Source organism: Notolabrus celidotus, chromosome 12 (genome assembly GCF_009762535.1).
Source record: "Notolabrus celidotus isolate fNotCel1 chromosome 12, fNotCel1.pri, whole genome shotgun sequence".
NCBI lineage: Eukaryota > Metazoa > Chordata > Actinopteri > Labriformes > Labridae > Notolabrus > Notolabrus celidotus.
In genome coordinates this window covers 15,674,941-15,695,610 of record NC_048283.1, presented here as the reverse complement: position 1 = coordinate 15,695,610, position 20,670 = coordinate 15,674,941, and the positions used below count along the sequence as shown (strand labels likewise).

Below are 20,670 nucleotides of genomic sequence, written 5' to 3'. Positions count from 1 at the left end.
TACTGGATATTAATAACCTCTTAACATGCCCTATATCTGCTAATAAACCTAGTGCCTTGCATTGTGCTGAAGTGTTAGTCTAAATGTTTTAGACTCTGTTTTTTATACCAATGATGCCCTTATCCACGTCTGTATGGAAATATTGCGTTAAAGCGAACATAAACGTTCTAGGAAGTACTAATGGTAAATACACAAACACAAAAAGTGCAATGATATAAATGCTGCATAGGCTTTAGTGTGATCCTGTATGGATGTAATATAAAAATGTATGTCTGATGAGAAATATGATGCCTAAACCACAACTGTTGAATGTACATATTTAAGGCTTTTCATTTAATTGTGATATACTGCAGGTAATGATAGTGAAAAGCTTTACTTGTAAAGCAACTTTCATACAGGGGGAGTCATCAAAGGTACTTTATATTAAAAAAAAAAGAACAGGAGAATCAAACAAAAGAAGTTAACTACACTTAAATAAAACCAAGAACCAAATCAAAACAGGAACTAAAAGATAAAAAACATCAGGAAATATCCAAATATCCAAGTGTGTATACTTCCATTCAACTGATATTAAAAATGTTAGGAAAGTCCCAGTTTAGATGTTACAGTATAAAAGTGAGTTTGTTCACCTACTCTGTGAAGGCATTGATTAAATGTCATTGTAACTCAGCTTTCTGACTAATCACCCAGCTGTGTTAAATACTTGATTCTGATTGGTCAAAGCCTGTTTACAACAGTTACTACATCTAAATAGCTAGGGCGCCACCAAGAACATCCAGATATACACGTCATACCAAAACAATCCGTGGAAAGGAGTCCATCACATTTATAGTTTATAATTTCACCTCTTCCTGTTGACAATGTGGCAAAAACGTTAGTTTTGGCAAACAACATGGAGGATGTTTTTAATACTAATCTAAATTTATTTGGAGAGCACAACACTTTAGATATGTGGCTAATAGCTGACCATTCAGCAGCAGAGAAAAAAGAAGGGAGGTGTGATACAGCGCAGAAACTAAAGGATGTTAAAACACGCAAGTAAGGGAACATCATGATTGTGTTTTTATATATAAAATAAAAGATGTTAAAATGATGCTGATGCATTGTCCACATTTTAACTATTGATGGAAGTATACTGGAAGAGTGTTTTCCCTTCTCTTTTCACCTCTTGACATAAAAGTACATTGTCAACTTAGTTGTGTAGCTGCATTTTAGCCAGTTGAAATTAGATCTAGAACATCAAGACCCTGTTTCCCCCTGTTTTGTAAAAGTAGGGAAATCCTGGTAGGTCCCCAGTGGGATATAGGACTATCACCATAAGGTCATTAAGGATGCAAAAGAAAAACAAGTTATGTAGAAGACAAGACAATAATACAAAGTGGCAGCTGGTTAAGAGCAATGTTAAATAAATGAGTTTTTAAATGTCATGTTTAAGGAGTTTCATAGCTTCTTTGTGTGCAGGCTGTTTTTTGGTATTGAGAGTCTCTGATTTCCCATGTATAGTCTGAGTAAAGATGTCTACTGTGTGTTTCAGCAGATGTTTGTCGTGTTCAGGGTTAGGGTCAGGGTTAGGGGTTAGCAAAGACAGCAGGTGTGGAGAGCCAAAAGGACAGGAAGTATTCTGACATGTTGCAGTCGACGGCAATTATTTACCACCATACACAAACATACAGAGAACATCTAAAGCTTGATCCGTAAGGCAACTGGACTGGTAGAAATTCTTTAATTTCTACCAGTCCAGTTGCCTTACGGATCAAGCTTTGGATTACCATGACCTGGATGACTGAGAACCTTCACAGACATGCAGAGAACAGCAAGTGAAGCTAACGATCTGTTCTTAGATGTCTGTTATTCTTGCTCCTGAGGTTTCTGGTCTGACTGCACATTAGCAACACATTGAGATGGAAGTCTTGGACTGAAGTCCTTTATCACCAACTGCTTCAGAAGCTGCCAATCAACCCCGCAGGCCATATTGACTTCAGATGATAGCCAAACAGGTTTCAAGATTGAGAGTTTTATAACGATGTTGCGTAGTGTAAAAGAAAATGCAGAGCAGCTTTATTCTTTTGATGGTATTTTGTATCTCAAAAGCAAGCTTTAAAAGGATCTTGGAAGTTGTGGAGAACTTTAAATTGACAAAGCAATAGTAATGAAGGCTAGATCAAAACAATTTGGAACCTTGTTAAGAAGTAAACAAACTTTAAAATCAATCTTTAAAGACACTGGGAGCAAGTGTTTTTAGGCTAACAAGATGCAGAGTAGCTGCTATTTCAAGCCTGTTCTGTGCCTTTGTTTGTCTGTGTGTTGGGCCCACTAATTAAATTTCCATCCTTTTATTTTTAACATCTCCCTGTATTTCTTCTGAAGACCCCTGCTGACCTGTTTGTGAAACTGTTTCCACTTTTTTTTGTTTGGGCTGGAAGCAGTGCACTTCTTCTCCAAAGTTTGCAAAAGTGGGTGAATCCCCGTTTTTCATCTGACAGCGACATTGATGGCTGCGCTCGGAGGGAAAAACCCAGGCGTACGAAACAAATCACAGCACACAGCCATCATCAGCCGTGTCACTCTGTGGAGATTGCAAAGGAAACCCTGCTGAAATCAAATGAGTGCAGGCGTGTACCCACAAACAAACTCTCACATGCACACACACACTAAGAATGCACACTTATAGCTTGTCTTGACAAACCAATCAGCACCCTACTGTTTATGACCGAAGAGGGCAATTTCGAGCACACACGCACGCAGGCACACAAACATACCAATAGCTCTGCACTTGTACATACTGTACTGTACATACTAACGTGGGCTCATTTTTCCCTGGAGCATAGACATGTATGATTGCTTTGAGGGTTTTCCATCGGCTCTCATCATATTTTATTCATACTTTGTGAATAAACACAAATAGAGTGGATGAGTGTATAGACGTGGGCAGCAATGCCTGTTTGTGCGTTACATTTTACCGACTCCAGCCAAAGTTATTTTGGGCGAACGCTATCTTATCGTTTCCAATGCGTGCACGATAAAGTCTTGGCTATTTCCCATACACGCTTCAAAATGTTGCATGCTCCTGTGCTCTCGCTCTCAACCTCACTATGTTTCTTTCCTCCTTAATCTCTTCTATCATCCCCCTCTCCCCTCTTTCGTCTCCCACTGTGACATTCACACACCCGCATGCATGAAGGAAGAGCACTTATACATTTTCATTAAACACTCCTAATCTGAATTCGTTGCTTATCAGAAGATAAGTGACCTCATTAACATCGTCTTCTTCTCCGTTTCCCTCCAACCACTCCCTCTGTGTTTTTATATTTACCCATAACCCTTTGCTCTTTTTATCTTTCCCTCCCTTCTCCCTTTATTTTCACTCTCACCTCTTCAGAGGATCCTGCGAGTACTCAAAAGCCCGGCTGAAAACAGTGTCTAATCTAAAAGTTAATTAAGTCTGTCTTCCTCCCTGTGTTCCTGCTCCTTTTCACCGTCTCTCATGCATGTCTTTCTGCTTGAGAGACCGCTGTCAGTCACTCCCAAGCGACTTCACCATGTGTCCCATGTGGACCAAGCTGGAAAACACACAGACGGCCCAGTCTTTTTTACACTTTTACACTTCCTGTCGGCCTGGAGCCTCAGGTGACAGAAGACTGACACCATGTAATTCAGATTGACAGCATCTAATTAAATTAAATGAGGTAGTGTCGATCTTTGATGTGCCTTTTTTTTCTTTAAGAGGCCTATTTTTTCAGCTACATATAGAGGCGATATAGACGGGATCTCACACCAGATGGATTGGGAGTGAAAATAGACTTGGCTTGCCTCTCGACAAGAGGAAATGTGGATCTGGAGCGGAGCTTTTCCTCCTTAATCCTCTCTTCTCTCCTCCATTCACTTCTCCTTCTGTTGTGTGGCTTCCCTTCCTCATACTGTATTTGTCCTTGCTCCCTTCACTCATCCAGGCTAATTCCTCCAGACCAACAGCCACCGATAGACCAATTCCTCCTCTTTACTGATTCACTTATTGCTCTATTTTCTCCTCCTCCCTCGTGCTCTCTTACTCTCCATCTTCTACCTCTCTCTCTCTCTCTCTCAGGGTGCTGGTTGTACGGCTCTGGTGGTTGCTGTGGTAGCCAGGAAGCTGGAGCTGACCAAGGCCGAGAAACATGTACACAACTTCATGATGGACACACAGCTCACAAAGAGGGTGCGTAGACTTGTGTGGTGTTGGTGGAGTGAATGAGTGTGTCTGGCATGAATAAAACAAAAGTATAATCTGTAATAGAAAGGTCACATTCTCTGCAAGACAGATGTTTAATTTATATAACATGCTATAGGGTTTGTTGTGCTATATTCTGAGATGACGTTTGGGTTAGATAGTTGGTGTTATGGTTTGTCCTTTTCCTGCCCCACCTTCAGGCTCCCCAACTACTACATCACACTATCAGCCTGTATTGTTGAGACAGAGTGAGGTGTTATTTGAGTGAGAGAAGGCATTGAAAGGTCATCTCTTTCTCACCCTCTCTCCTCTGATCCTCTCTTCCCATCGCTCTCTTCCTCTTTATCTCCGATCTTTTTTCTCCTACAGAACCATCCCTCCTCCTCCTGTCTTCTCTGACATTTCTCTCTTTTACAGTAACCCCCCCCCCTCTCTCTCTCTCTCTCTCTCTCTCTCACTCTCTCTCTCTCACTCTCTCTCTCTCTCTCTCTCTCTCTCTCGCTCTCTCTCTCTCTCTCTCTCTCTCTCTCTCTCTCTGTCTTTCTATTTGTCACTATCTCTCCTCGTTTCCTTCCTTTGCTGACTTCCTTCCATTCATCCTGACGCCCCCTCCCTGCCACCTTCCCTCAATCTCTCAATCCCCTTCCTCCTCCGGTCCTTTTCAATTTTTCATACGGTTGAAAGACCCAGGTTGCAGAAATAGCTCCCATATCAAATATGTAGGGTACATTATGTCAGCGGGGGTATCTGGGAGGGGCAGGGTGATCGATGATTTCAGTGTTTATAAAATATCGACGGCAAAGATGAATAGACCCTCCATTGCAGCCGGACTCTCAGTCACTTTATCTTCCTTCTGGGTCAACCTCAGTGTGTTTTCACAAGACGTTTAACACCTTAACAGTGTTTGTATGTGTGTGTGACATTTTGCATGCATTAATGACAATCTGAATTCAACTGGCTCCTTAAAGCAGCAGGATTGACGTTATAGCTCCTAGGGATTTTTTTAACTTCTTTTATAGCTAAAATGAATCCTGATGTCTCTCTATTACAACACTACTTATACATATACAGGTTAAGATCAGCAAAGAGATAAGAAGGATCGCTTGTCGACAGGGGCCCCAAAATTGATAGAAACCAAATGTTCCTCACAGGAGCTTTAAAATGGATCTTATTTATGTACTCATTAAACAAAGGTGGCTTCTTCTCTTGTTTTTCTTTCATAACAGTGGTGATTTTGGAATGCCATGTGTAGGGTTGTTATTTTGCCATGCAGGCACTCATGGATCAGTCTAAATCATCAGTCCAATCCTTAGTTAAAGGCACTGTGAGGAACTTTTATATTGTGTTTATTCTGGTGACCTTTCAGGTGAAATTGGCAGTGTTTTTCAGGATGTAAACTGCACTTCTCATGAGCAACATCGCCCACTGTCGTAAAGATGTGGTTCTTGCTAACGTGCATTTGTTGTGGATGCAAATGAAGGTGATCTTTTTAACCAGCTACTTTACTTTGTTAAGACAACTCTTTTCAGAATGCAGAGAGATGAGGTAATTTATTGATTTGTTGCTTCTTAAAATTATTAACTATGCAAAAACTTTTTTTACACTCTGATGTATTACTGTTAGTCAGTTTATAAAGGTGACCAGACATACCAGTTTAACGCTGCAGGTAACATTAGTATGCATACAGATGAACTCTTTTGTCCTCAAAGAGCAGTGAAGCAGTCACAACTTGGCTGTGCAATTATTGTGTGCTAAACAAGTTATTAGCCTTTGCAAATCTAGCAGTGGTAATAATTCCACTTGCCACCTATTTCTGTTATATGTCATTTTTTAAGAGTGTTGCACTGGGGATGGTATTTCGTGTTTAACATAAGCGTCCTCTGCTAGGCAGGGTCAAAGGGTGCGCCCATAGACTGTATAAAATATGGACGTAGTATCCGTGACGTCACCCACCTGTTCCTGAGCACTGTTTTGAAGCAAATCGACGGAGGCAGCCATATTGGAAATGCCGAAGTCAGCCAGGCAGAGTGTGGCGTAAAGAGGCAGAGTTTTAGCCTCCTAGCTAACAGCTATGTGTTTCCGTCCGGGAATCACGTCAGTCATGTCCTTATTTGGGCAAAAGGTCATAATCTTAATATCTTCTGAACCGTCACGTTAGAAAAAAGTTCACCCCCCGTACAGTGTGTGCCGATAGAGAGATTAGCTACAAAGAGCCAAGCTGTTTTTTTAACCAGACTGTAAACATGTTTATTAATGCTGCAAAGATCGTCTTTTTTGAATTGGTGTCTATGTGGTTTCCGGTGTTTCTGCAGCCAGCCTCAAGCAGATTCTCGATGAATTGCAGTTTATAACACTTCCGCATGGGCTTCATAGTTTGAGACCGGAGGTTGCCGCTTGGTGAATACTTATGCCTAGTTTATCAAACACGGTAAGAGATTGTAAACTACCACTTCCCAAATAACTTGTCTGTGTGCACAATAAAACAACGTGTGCGCTCGAGATAAAGATTATCACCTTTGCAGGACTTCAGGGAGTGCATGGTAATCAATCAATGAGTAATTTATTTATTCATGTCTGCAGCATCAGAAAAAAGGTATCTCATCGCACTTAACATAGACTGCACCCTTTGCGTTACAATTACTTACAAAGGACCGTTTTAATCCATCAGTAAGCAGCTTATTTAGCCTATTTGTATGTTTATTTAATAGGGTTGCCTCTAGCCAGTAGTCCTGATTATAACCAAAGATTTTGATGTATAAAACTATTGTAAAAGATTTTAGAAAGAAGATTATACCAAACCTTTTGAGGTGAAGGTCCTCTTAAATCCTGTCAATCCAGTCTTAACAAAGCCAGTCATCAGGTAAGGGAGGGGCCATATAGCACTCTCATTCAACTCAATACAGCCTGCTGCTGGGTGACATTTCCTTCAAAGGGTCTTCGGTTTATGTGGTGGTAATTGTCTCCTGCCCTCTATTACTGAGAGAGCAATGATTGAAGCTGTTGTATGCACATTGATTTACATGGCGGGGCCATTCTCTGCTATATCATCATAACAAGGGAACACAATCACTCAAGGCTTCATCATGAATAATGTATTAATGGACCCTACATCCTGTCATCGTCGCATGTTCACACACAAACACACTGATTGACACAAAAGCACACACACTGGCTTAAATTAGTGTAATTGTGCAACCCCCCCCTCCCTTAAATTGATGTACAAGAATGTTTATTAAATGCCAATCAATGTGGCTCTTAGCAATTGGACACTGTTGCCTTTATTGATGTTGTCCTCACACATGTGAATACCAGGTGTTGGTTCTCTTTCTTTACCAATACCTTAATAGTGTCATAGCTTTAAAACTGCAGGTAAACAGCAAAATAAACTTTTTCCTTAGACATCTGTGTACCCCACATATCATATCTATCCAGACGATTTGGTATTGGTGTTGACACTTTGACACATTTTTTAACATACTTCAAAATGTCACTTTCCATCTTCAGGAGTTTTCTCTGCTTTCATCTTCACATCTCATTTTCAGACGAGCCTGACAAGCCTGAAGTCGAGGTCTTATGTGGTGCACAGTGAAAGCAGAGGACCTTTAGAGTCTTATCAGGGAGGATTCATATTTAGTTTTAATGCATTATTTTATATTCAGTGTTCATGAAATAATGTGTCCTTGCTTTTATAAGGTTAACGTGTATGTTAATTTGATAGCACTTACGTAGGCCTTAAGTCAGCAATGTGTGTGATATTCTGAGTGCTTAAGTTTGACGTCAAGTCAAGTCAAATTTATTTATAAAGCACATTTAAAAACACAGCAGAAGCTGACCAAAGTGCTGTACAATACATTAAAAAAAAAACACAAAGTGAGACCAAACAAGCAATCATTTAAAAAGAGACAAACAAACGACAAGGAAAGCACAGCATTGGAAATGAGAACCTATTCAGGGCTAGAGGACTCAAATGCTAAAATATATAAGTGTGTTTTGAGGCGAGTCTTAAAAGAGTCGACAGAGGGGGCGTCCCTGATTGAGGAGGGGAGGCTGTTCCAAAGACGCTGGGCCTTTACACTAAAAGCACTGTTGCCCTTCAGTTTATATTTTGACCGAGGAACTGCCAGGAGACCCAAAGTCAGGACTAGTTGTCTTTAAGGAAAGTCTGAGATGTATTTAAAAAGTTCTGATGGAAACTGAAAACTGTGGCTCTATGTATACCGAAGAATGTGTGAACTGACATAACTGCCGAAAGTCAGTCTGGTCAGAACCTCACACTGAGTTTTGTCAGTGTACCTCTCGACTCTGATATCTGAGGACCATCTTATTGAAGGTACTAAGTCACTGCAGTAGTCTGATGTCTGCCTCCTTTAACAGTGTGACCTTGTCAGCTCAATGCTCCTCGCTTTCCCCTTTCAGACACATATTCAGGGACTTAGGACTCAAAACTTTCGCGAGTACCCCACACAGTAAGACATTTTTTGTGTCTATGCATTCTCACTACTGGAAATGGTCTGATTATTATGAAGGTGGTGCCTGGGTAGAGCATGCAGGAATAACAAAGACTTGGAGTAGGGAGCTGAGGAAATGTCTAAGGACTTATCAGGAGAGAAGGGCAGTGAAAGCGTATACTGAGGCAATTAGGCAGCTGACCATGAGAATATGACGACCAGAGTCTGTTTCTGCTTTTTCTTTTTGTGTGTAAAGTGGGGAAAAGACAGGTCTTCCTAGAAATTTGACCTCTGATTATGTATTCTCCCTCCATTCTGGACCAGCGGTTAATGCAGAGCACTTTCAGGAGTCCCTGTGGCATATTCAGTGCCTCGCCCTCTCTGAATATTCAGAATACACTCCTGACTCAAGCCAAAGAGGGGTTGCTGCATTGCCTTCCAATGTTTACAACCCTAGTCAAATAGGAGCAATCTAGCCCCCAAAGATTACTGCTAAGCTTTTACTCCACACTGTATTAAAAAAAAACAACTCCTCCAGTAGCCTTATTATTCCCACACCAGCCAGACAGATCCTTATTAGTGTGGATGTATTGTGACTAGAGCAGAAATCTTTATGACACTCAATAAATGCATTCTCACATCTCTCTGATGTTTTATTTTTTATCGATTCAACCCAAGTGTACTTTTCCCTTTATTAAAGCATGAGCTTCAGCATGTTTTTGCACCTGAAGGAAATGAGCTAGATAAATAAAGTTTTGTTTGATTGGTATGCTGTGAGTGTTGACAAGCAGAAGGCATTCAGGAGAGTTTCAAAACAGTGTGTTTCTGTTCCTTGACCCCTTCATTTGCTAATTTGAGCTTCTTTATAGAGTGTAGAGGAAAACAAAACACTCAATTGGCTGTGTTATGCAAGCAAACAACGGAAATTTGTCTCTTAATTTTTAATGAATGGTAAATTATAAATAGGTTCAATTCCATATTGAGATAAGAGAAATAAAGTAAAAGAGGCAACATCAAAAAGTGCATTAAGTTTCAACTGTGAGACAATTTTGTGTCTGCCTGTGTATGTTCAATATCCACTCTGACACCGTGTGTGCAAGGTTAAGGTCAGGGCAGGTAATGCTACATGAAACCATAGCACATGCATGGAGTGGGAGGTTGTTGCCAAGATACTTGGCCTGTGTGCTTACAATTTCAGCTCTTCTCCAAAAACACCATTGTAGCACCAAGGTGGATAAATATGGTTCATTAATGCTCTCTTGAGTCAGAGGGGTCAGGCGCTGCACTTTCCTTTTGATGTTAAAAAACCGTCTCAGTGGTGATTAAAAATGAATGACAAACAAACTAGGAAATGATTTTATTTTTTCCTGGTATAAGTAACAAATACGGGGTAATGTTTATTTTGTTTACGATGCCGATATGTTGATATTTAAATTGTTTTGCTGATATAATTAAAAACAGGGTCTGTGATGACATCTCTCAAATGTTTCTATTTATACTGATTGATTTATTCTCCACAATATGTCATCTAACACCCAACATGCTGAGGTGTGGGAACCCCTTGTTTTAACAGATTTCTCATGTACCTGCCAGAAGGTGTGCCGTGTAGGGGAGCAGCCAGAACAGATCTTTGACCCTAACCAGCCATATGGCACCATCATGGTTGCCCAACTACAGACCATATGGTCCAAAAATGGCTGCCGCTGCTGTCGTTTGGTTTCTTGTGGAGTATTATCAGCGGTTCTTGTTGAGTCTATTTTTCCCCCCCTTAATGGAGCTCCCGTTTTAGCAGTGTGATATTATCAGTCCCTGTTATTAGCATGTGGAGCAGTTCCCAAGATTTAAATGAAGGGTGAAGCTTAATTAAAAGGCCTGAAGTAGCATATCAGGCTCCTTCTGCACTGCTGGACTGATGTGGGAAGTTTGTGTGGAAACTTCTTAAAGAGTGAACTGGCAAGACAGACACAACATGCCATCATTCATCATATTTCACTCACCCGTGCTGTGATTAATCAGATGATAAACACGGTTTGACATATCAATTTACCAATGTGACTGTAGATATGAGAGTATTAAATGTGCTCTTCAGTATCCTGGCTCGCAATCATGAGAATGTGGATTTTATTCAAACATAATACAGACATTAAACCTTTTTCATGAAGCCTGATAATAACCTTTCCACCAGTGTGAGAAGCAGATTTTAAATTCCACATTAAAACACCATCTTTAAAAAAAAGAAATGTACCCATCAAGATAATAGCATTGGTGTTGACATGAGTGCTGCAGGGCCAAAAACAGGATGTCTTGTTTTGACGATTACTCTTTGGCATCTTTGCAGTGCTTTCGCTGTGTCCTTGCTACATTTGGATGGATTGGAGTTTTGTAATCCTATTGAAACACACCAGGGGAGAAAAACATGGGACGGCAGGGTTTACATCCAAATCCCATTAGTCATGGCAGAAATACTTTTTTATTCTGTTGGTTTGCTCACATGAAATGTACATATTTCTGATTTTTCAGTACAGGTAGGAGTGAATTTGTAAGGCTAACCTTCATTAAGAGTGATTAGAAAAATGTCAAGTTAACTGTGTGACTCAATGTCCCTGAGGAGTCTCACATATTATGTGTAGCATCTTGGATTAGCTCGTTGTGGTTCAACTTCTTCCGTGTCATTGAAAACACATCTGCAAAGCCCAAATCCTCCTCCTCCTCTCTTCATCTGTAGCCAATACTGTGTTGGTCCTCACGTGCGTACATGTCAGCGTGTGTGTGTGTATGTGTGTTAGTAGTCCTTGACTGTGGTGGATAGGTGCTGATTAGCCAAGCTGCCGGGGTCTTTTGTGCTTCTCAGACGGGGGTATAATTGTTCTTTGTTCAGTGCTCAGCATCTCTTTGAAGTCTCTCCTTCAATTTATGTCCTTACAGATTCTCCCTCTCTTCTTCCTTCTGTATGGTATCCACCCGCACACTTTATTTTGTAGTTAGGTGTCAGACTCCTGTGCTGTAATTACATAGCAACCTATGGAGCAACCTATGGAGATAAATGCTCCATGAAACATACAGGTGCATATGAGGATACTTTTGCAGAAATGTCTCTGCAGCTAACATTTGGAGAAAAAAAAAACAGTATTTAATTAAATCACAGCAATTTCACATTTGGGTGGCGCAGCTGAAATGGAAGACATGACCATCGTGGCACTGACTGTAACAGCTATTAAGCTTTCCATCTGTGAGCATCGCTAGACTATTTCTCTTACATACCTCTTCTCCATGAATGAGGATCGTCTTTGTCAGCTAGTTTAAGAGAAGCCACTCATGCTATTTTTTTTTAATTCAGTTGCTTTCATAATTAAACATTTTTAATGAACTGTGGTGGTACTGTAGTGAATTACCTCCAACCAGCCAAGATAATGCAGCCCATTTAAGTTAGTCTAGGATATAATGTGGTGTATAGACAGACTGAGAGAGAGAGAGAGAGAGAGAGATAGAGAGAGAGAGAAGTGTGTTTGAGGGGGAGACTCCTGTTAGGTTCTCATTGCCAAATCTCCCTGAGGAGAGAGCTGTTTATGAAAAGCATTGGCAAGCAAGCCGCTGTGTGCCGAGAGAGAGGGAGAGAGAGAGAGACGGAGAGAGAATGAGGGCAGCCTCTAAGATGAGAACCATGGTTTGTTTTGTTTTTTTCTTTTCAGGAAGACAATGGAAAATGGTGGGAAAGAGGGAGGATAAACCTGTTGCCTAAACCAGTTGCCAAGGGCTACCTGTTGCTAACGATGTGTGTTCATGTGTGTGTGTTTATTGTCTGGGTGCAGATAAAGAACGCAGCGGCGAATGTGCTAAGGGAAACCTGGCTCATCTACAAGCACACCAAGCTGATGAAGAAGATTGACCACTCCAGGGTCCGCAAGCACCAGAGGAAGTTCCTCCAGGCAATACATCAGTGAGGACACACTCCTTATTTGCATCACACACACACACGTACACACACAGGCACTCACGCACGCATGCACGCACGCACACCCACACACACACACGCACACACACACACACACAACTTTGACACTGAGATCATGGTGCCTTCAAAATCAGCTGTACTTTCTATCCACCCACTGGTTGAATCAACGCTGATAATCAGATAAAGTGCATGAATCCCTACGCGCGCACACACACACACACACACACAGAAACAAACACACACAGAGGGACACACAAAATGATTCATCATCTCCTCAAGTACTAGAGGACAGGTTCACTGCAGGAAAATACAGTTGTGGGACTTGGTAATCAGTGCATTGTGTACTATTAGGCACACTCTTATCATTATCTTTATCTGTGCTAAGGAGGGTTGTTGATGATGCTAATAGGGGAGACTGGGAAAAGGGTGTAACAAGAGACAGCCACAATTAGTCTTAGTCCTCCAAAATTGCTGGAGAGCTGGCTCACATGGTGCACACACTCAGTTAGATCTTCCACCCACGATAGAAGACATGTCCAACTGGTGAATTTGTTGAAAAACAAAAACCTGTTAGGAGGCATTTAAGTGTTTTTTCATTCGTTGTTTTTTTCATACACTCCTGAATTTTTGAGTTAATCAGTCAAAAATGAACTCAGTTTGACTAACTAATATATTAACTTGAAGGTAAGATGGTTAGCATGTCTAGCTAGCACTTGACACAATTCTCTGTGCATGGAGACAAGGCTGATAACTGAAACTGGCTGGCCATGATTGTAGGGCCCTTGTGCAACACTGCATTAACACCCAATATAGGCGTTTTTCCACCGCAGGAACTTTACCCTGGAACTAGGGACTTTACCCCTGAACTACATGCGTTTCGACCGGAGGAACCAGGGTCTTATTTTAGTTCAGGGGTAGTTAATCTTCCCCTAAAAAGCCCCTGCTTTGGGGGTAGTACTTTTCAAAGGTCCTGGGACTTTCGGTTGAACGTAACAGTGTTTGTGGAGTTTACACAGTTGTTGAAACGCAGAGGGAGTTCCTGGGAATGCATACTAGTTTAGTTTTTCATTAAGATTTCAAAATACTATTTAATATAATTTGTTTTCTCCATACGTCACTGGCCTGATTTGCACAATCTACCCGGGACTTCAGTCCGCGGTCGAAACGCAGACAACAATGGGGGCACAGGAACCTTTTAGTTCCCGGGAAAGTAGTTCTGGGGGCTAAAAGACCCCAGAACTCTGTGTCGAAATTAACCTTATGACTCTGCATTGGAAATCACAGCATGTGACCACACTTTGTTGCTGTATCCACAAATGCAGGTTAAAACTGTACCATGCAAAGAAGATATATACATGATCAAGAAATGCTAGTGATATAATACAATATATAAAGGTTTTGGAGCAACATGCAAAAAGTGTAACAATTGTCCCCAGTTTCCCCTACATACAGCAGAAATTATTGCTGGGTTTTTTAATCACCTCTCCCAATGGGTTTAGTTATATTTAGCAATATTTAAATATCTGCATGGTTGGCTGTCTTGTTATTAAAGGTTGTTTCACTCAAAGATTGTTGTATTTTCTCTGTCTAGCATCACAATTAAGTGCCCCTCTTTAATGTCGCCTGCTGCTTTGTTTGAAATCGAACAGTGCAGTCTAGACTTGTGAAAAAGGTGCCTTCAAAAGACAGAGTCAAGGCACCAAAGAATATTTTAATTGCAACACAGAAAGGCTAATCCTGAAGCATGTGGACTGGCTGACTCTGTGAACAAAGTGACGGGGTTATTTTGGGCTATTTCAAATGCTTTAATGGTTCAGACCTGTTGAATTTAAATATAGACAAGTTCATCAGAAAGACAAGGGTCATTAAAATTAGCCTTCGCTTCACTGTTATGAGAGAAGCAACTGTGTTTGTAACATCAGGGATGTTCCCAGAGAGGCAGCCAGTGATGGCATTGCCCCCCCTTGGAATCTTATTTGCCACCCTTGGTGCTGCCCCGAAATCCAAAACAAAGACTGGAAACTTGCCTGGTCAGAGGCCAGGCTAATGAAACATCTGCATGATACTTTAATTTTAGATACGATACGATATGAATGTCTGAGTGTGCCCACATACTTCATGGCACCCCTGAATAAGTGTGTCCCAGCAGGGCCACCCTAGTCACAAAAACCCGGACACACCCCTGTGTGATGTGAGAAGACTTAGGCCTTTGGTTTGCTCATTATTAAATTGTGTTCTGGGAGTCATCTATGACCTATTTTAAAGCGATCAAAGGTTGACAATTTATTTCACTTAATTGTATGTCATTACATTCCCTAGTTTTCATTTCCCATAAAACGCAGGGTTTTTACTTTTGAGTTGACAGTCTCAGTGTTTATAAACCTTTATATTCTGTACATATGTTGTCATTTGAATTACAAAATTACTATGTTTCAGGGAACACTGTGCTATTGTTTTGTTTGGATATTAAAATCACACCGCAGGTAGAAATGAGGCTGGAGTAGGCAAGGTGACCCCTCCACAGTGTTGTTGTCTGGACCCCGAGGGATTAGTTCTCTGGACCGACCACTGTGTATTTACTGGGTTGCAACCTTTGTGGGTATCTGAGTTTGTGTAATTTATGTATGTATGTATGTGTGTGTGTGTCTGTGTGTCTGTTTACAGATTACGCAGTGTGAAAATGGAGCAGAGGAAACTCAGCGATCAGGCCAACACACTCGTGGACCTCTCAAAGGTGAGACACACACACCCACACACACACACTGAACACACTTGTCGTACACTTCAAAGACACGTAACTATATAGTAACTCATACTTAGCAAATACCTACTCCCAAAATATATCCTCACATCCCTCTGTTTGAGCACTAACCTGCCCATTTTTGTGGCTTTCCGTCTCCTAGCAACCAGAACAAGTGTTAAAACAGGGATGACTGAGTGAGAGAGCGAGGAGGAAATGAGAGGAGGGAGGAAGGGGAGTGCTCATGTGTTTCTGTTACTGTGTGGGTGTCTGCGTGAGAATGTGAGTGCACATGTCTGTGTTTGTGAGTGCGTATGTGTGTGTGTGTGTGTGTGTGTGCGTGTGCGTGTGTGTGTGTGATTGGGAGAAGACTAGAATAAGAGGAAGAGAAGGATCAAGGAGGTTTGTGTGCATTCGTGTCCTTCCATGGGGCGATGCCTTTAGCACCAAATATTTTGCAGTTACACCATCTCAATGACTCCATCTCGATTGGCCACTTGTGTGTTTTGCCATGGTTACGGAGGCCAATATGTGCAAGGCAGGGACACTCTGATTCCTCCCTTTCATTCTTACTCTTCTTCTCTCTTTCTTCACAATGTTATAACGCCCACACTGAGACTTCCCTCCAGCTTCTACTTGAACATTTTTTTCCTCTTGCTCAGTGTTTTACTCACTCCTCCCTAGCAGCTCCGCAAGCCCTCTTTTTCACCTTTTTTCTCTCTGTCTTTCTCTAACCCATTTCCTTTTCTTTTCTCATTCATTTTTTTTAAATAAAGCAACCCTCATATTTCTCTGGTGTATCTGTCTCTCTTGTTCAAAGTACCCTGTGTGCACTGAGTCATCTCTTCTCCTCTCCTCACAGATGCAGAGCGTCATGTATGAGCTCATGTCGGAGCTCAACGACCGCAGCGAGGACTTGGAGCGTCAGATGCTGTCCCTGGAGCAGCGGGTGGAACAGCTCACTGCCGGCTTCAACACCTTGCCCGCACACCTCTCGGCTACCCTCAGCGCCCAGCACGCTGCCTTGGTACACTTGCTCCGGGAGAGGGATTCAAGGGACGGTAGAGGATGTGGTGGTGGTGGAGTAGGATGTGCTGTGGTTCCTCTGTCCCCTGCTGCTTCTATAACAAGTCCTCCAGCTCCAATTTCTCCAGTCCAGGTTGCATCTCCAGTGTCTCCCCCATCCCAGGTCACTACCCTGGCCTTAGAGTCGCCACTGTCACCTCCACCTGTGAGCCCAGAGGGCAGCCTGGAGGCGAGTCCCAACCCCAACACCTGCACTTCTAGCTGCTGAGGACGGCTCTAAGGACCAGGAGAGGACATATACCAGGAGAAGGACAGAGGAAAGGAGGTCGGGCAAGTCCTCATACTTCAGACTAAAGGCGAGCGAAAAAAGGAGGAGGATGAGAAGAGAAATGAGAGGTGATCCTCTGGAGCTGGAGTGACGAAAACAGCACCACGAGGAGGAATAATAGGACTAAGATGGAGGGGCTGTTTGAATGATGAGACACGTTGGGGACTTTTGGGCGCTTTCCTTAACGAGGGAAGATGATAAAATGGAGACTCTAAAAGGTGTGTGGGGGAGGAAGGACGTCAAGAGGGTGAGAAATGGAGGAAGAGAAGATGAGGAGGGGGAAGTAGAGAGGGAGGAGAACTAACTAGGAATAATTATATGAACTCAGAGCTCCAATTACTGAAAAAGGCCTTTTACTCTCTCTCTATCTCCCCCTGTCTTTCCTTCCCCATCTCCCAATCTCTCTTTCCCTTCATCAGGAATTAATGACCATGACTTTTTATCCTTATGATGTATTTTCTATCTGAATGCTAACTGTGTGTTAACGAGCATCCCTTTAACAGAAGGTTTGATCAATACGACCAATATATAGAAAAAACTAGTGGCATGCATCGCACACACACTCACTCACTCACACACACACACACACACACACACACACACACACACACACACCCACAACTTACATTATCCACGCAATACAAGTGAACACAGCACAAACCTAAACACACAATCTATCACAATGCAGGCCCTATTTAAACCCACACAGAGGGATGAATGCAGGAGCTCACAAGATAATACTAAAGCCTATACTGCCAAGCACTCAATGCACTGTCAATCACCACACAGCACTGCCAAGCAACGTCGACCCACTGTAAAAAAAAATGTTCATCCTAACGACTTCTCTTTTGTGGCTGTGAGCTAGTGCAGTAGTTTAGAATTACAAGGCATAGTTGTGACATTTAACCCCTCAGTCTGAAGAAGTGTAAGCGTTCAGTGAACTACACAAATTACAGATCAAGTTGAAATAAGTTGGTGCGACACCAAGGGGACATGAGTCACTGCAACACTTGTTTGTGGTGAGGTGGGAAGTAGCAGATGAATAAAATAAACAAACATCACTACACCAGGACTTATTTACAGCATCATTAATAAAAGATGAAAATGAAGCTGAGAAATAAAAAGATACAAATGAAGATGAACTGATGTTGAAGTGTAGAGCTGGGTTTGATTTAATTGAATAAGACCTTTAAAAGTGACATATCATGAAAAATCGACTTTTTAATGGTTCTCTACCTGAAATATGTGTCCCTGGCATGTCTACAAACACCCTGAAAATGAAAAAAATCCATTCTGCCCCTGCTCTGATTTCTCCACCTTTCTGTAAATGTGTGCTGAAACAAGCCGTTTCAGTTTTCAGTGTTTTTCATACGTCACAACGCAATCCGGTCTGTAACGGAAGTCAGAGCTCGGAGCTTGTTCAGCCAATAGACTGTATAAAATACAACTCAACCCCTCCTCCGTTTTTCATTACCTGCACAACAAGGAGCTTAGGAGGGAGACATTCTAGTTGTACGCTGTCTTAATAAACACAAAGGTCAGTTTTACTCCCCACGTCTGCAGATTTGAAGATCTAGTGGATGATTTTTATTTTTCATGGAAAAGTGCTAGCGCTAGTTAGCATAGCCACATAGCTACATGTTCGTAGCTGTGTACCAAGACACACGTCGACATACTGACAAATAAAACCACATGAAACACTAAATCTGTGATCAATCGTTCAGAAAGGTCCTGCTGCAAGCGCCTCTCCGTCAGGATCAGATTCTGGATCAAATTCAGAGGGTTGAAGTAACGCGGGTCTGTGAGCAGATGTATATTCAGTCAACATGTAAACATTAGATCAAAGTGCTGGACAGCCAAGGGCACATCCACTTCCTGAGGGGCCGTGGTCAGAGAGCTCATTCTCATTTAAAGGCACAGACACAGAAAACAGCCTGTTCTGAGCAGGGCTGAAAAAGAAGGGTTTACAGACATGCCAAAATCTGATTTCAAAGTGTTTTTTGAGCAATAAACTTCAAAGACATGTTTTGGGGACCTCTTAGACCAATATATTTTGATAAAGAAAGAGCATAATATGTCACCTTTAAAATGCTTGATTTTGTTAATATTCTGTGAAAATCTCAGAAAATAAACCGTTTATAGTTGTATCAAGTGCATTGATATAAAAATGGTTGTTTGGAGAAAGACAATACAAAGATTTTTTAAACTGCCAGACTGATCCTGCTGATTGAATATCAATAACAATTTATGACTTTATCTTTCTTCTTCTTATATTATTAAAGTTTACTACAGCATATCTGCTCAGAGGTTGGCTGGAGACGGTTAAAACAACAGTTCAAACATCATCCATAAATATTAAATGATGTGTTTATTATTTTGCTTTGAAGGGGCTGAGGTGGGTGGAGTCAGGTTGACTAGGATGATGTAGAATGTAGAGCAGCAAGACGCTGTACTGTTTCGCTTTAATTCTGTGAAAAAAGAAAAAGAGTAGTTAGAAGTACACAAATATTGCTTTATATTAGTAATATAAATGACCTTTAAAATCAAACAATTATCTAGATTGTTATTATAAGTTGGTGTGATTACATTTTTTCAGTGTATGGTTGTGTCTTCAACACCCTATAAAGGGGAGAAGAGTAATTAACTTACTGCCATTCTTCTTTAAGCTTGCAGTCCCAAAACAACGCACTGTTATCATGAATGTACTCTGTTTAAAGAAATACACTCAAACACTCTTGCTTGCTCCATCACTTAAACTGCCATGCAGGCACAGGAATGGACACCCACACACACATGCACGCACACGCAGATACACACACACACTCACACACACACACCTCGACAACCAAAGTGCTCTCTCTTAAATGGACTTCAATAATAGGCAGGGAACGCCGCTGTCACTGGGGACAAAAGATAGCAGGAGGCGTTGCAGATATCTTGACAATATTTCCGAGGGAATAACTGTGAAAATCTTGGCATGGTCTTGTTACAGGGCTGTGCATGGACTGATCTTCACTGCTTTAAAACAGATCACAGTGAAACACAAATAAACCTTAAAAAGGAGAAATGGCCATGAAGGAAGAGCTGTTTGTGAAATAAATAAAGCTTCAACAGAGAGAATAAGGTATATCTGACAGGAATCCTAATGGTGTGATGGGAAAAGAGACAAGCCTACCCTTACATTGGAGACAATATCAAAAACTGTCTTATAGTGACATGCTGTGGCCGGAATACTGAATTACATACGCTTGGAATATTGTATAGTATGCTGTTAACGAAACCTAGCTTTGTATTGCTTAGTCTTTTCTACCATTATGATTAAACGCAGTTATAGCTGATATCTAATATTATTAAACTATAGTATTCTTCTCATTCGTCATGACAATTATGATATATGTATTAACAATACGTTAAATAATTATGAACAAGGAAAGTGCCGTTTGAGGTTGAAATTATTTTGTAATTTTATTTTATCAGAGAGAATTAATAAAGTATATATCTATAACATAGCTTTCATGTTCTCTGAGTCACTGTGTTTTCATTTTCTTTTGTTTTGATTTTTTCTATTGTTTTTTTCTTCAATGGGGCAGAGACAGATAAATACAACACTGCTTTTATGACTACTTAATGTGTTACAGATAATGTATTCTACTGTTTCAGATTTAATATGTGTATCTCAACACCACTAATTAAAACACTGGAAGCCACACATACTGTTTCAAACTTATATTTGAGTAACAAGCCATTTAAATTACTTTCTCAGCTATGGTCCTAATATCTGGTGTCTTTCTCTGTCTCTGTGAAAGAGTATCTCTCTCTCTGGTTTCTGCCAAGTTACTCAAAATGTTGAGAAGTTTGTAAAAACACAAAAGAGACAAATTAACTTGTAACAGAACTTAGAAGAGTGAAATTCTTATATAATATTTATAATGAGGTAGACATTTATCAGAATCCAGATGGATTCTGCCT

General features: G+C 41.1%; 1 protein-coding gene across 1 annotated transcript in view; it reads left to right on the top strand.

The window, feature by feature from the left end:
* The window catches only part of kcnn3 (potassium intermediate/small conductance calcium-activated channel, subfamily N, member 3), a 70,437-nt gene extending 50,031 nt beyond the window's left edge, over window positions 1-20,406 (top strand). Inside the window, 4 exon segments of the mRNA XM_034697090.1 lie at window positions 4,085-4,195; window positions 12,465-12,592; window positions 15,272-15,341; window positions 16,210-20,406. Of these exon segments, the coding sequence (XP_034552981.1) occupies window positions 4,085-4,195; window positions 12,465-12,592; window positions 15,272-15,341; window positions 16,210-16,641 (741 nt within the window). The 3' untranslated portion in view covers window positions 16,642-20,406.
* Window positions 20,407-20,670: the final 264 nt, after the last annotated feature.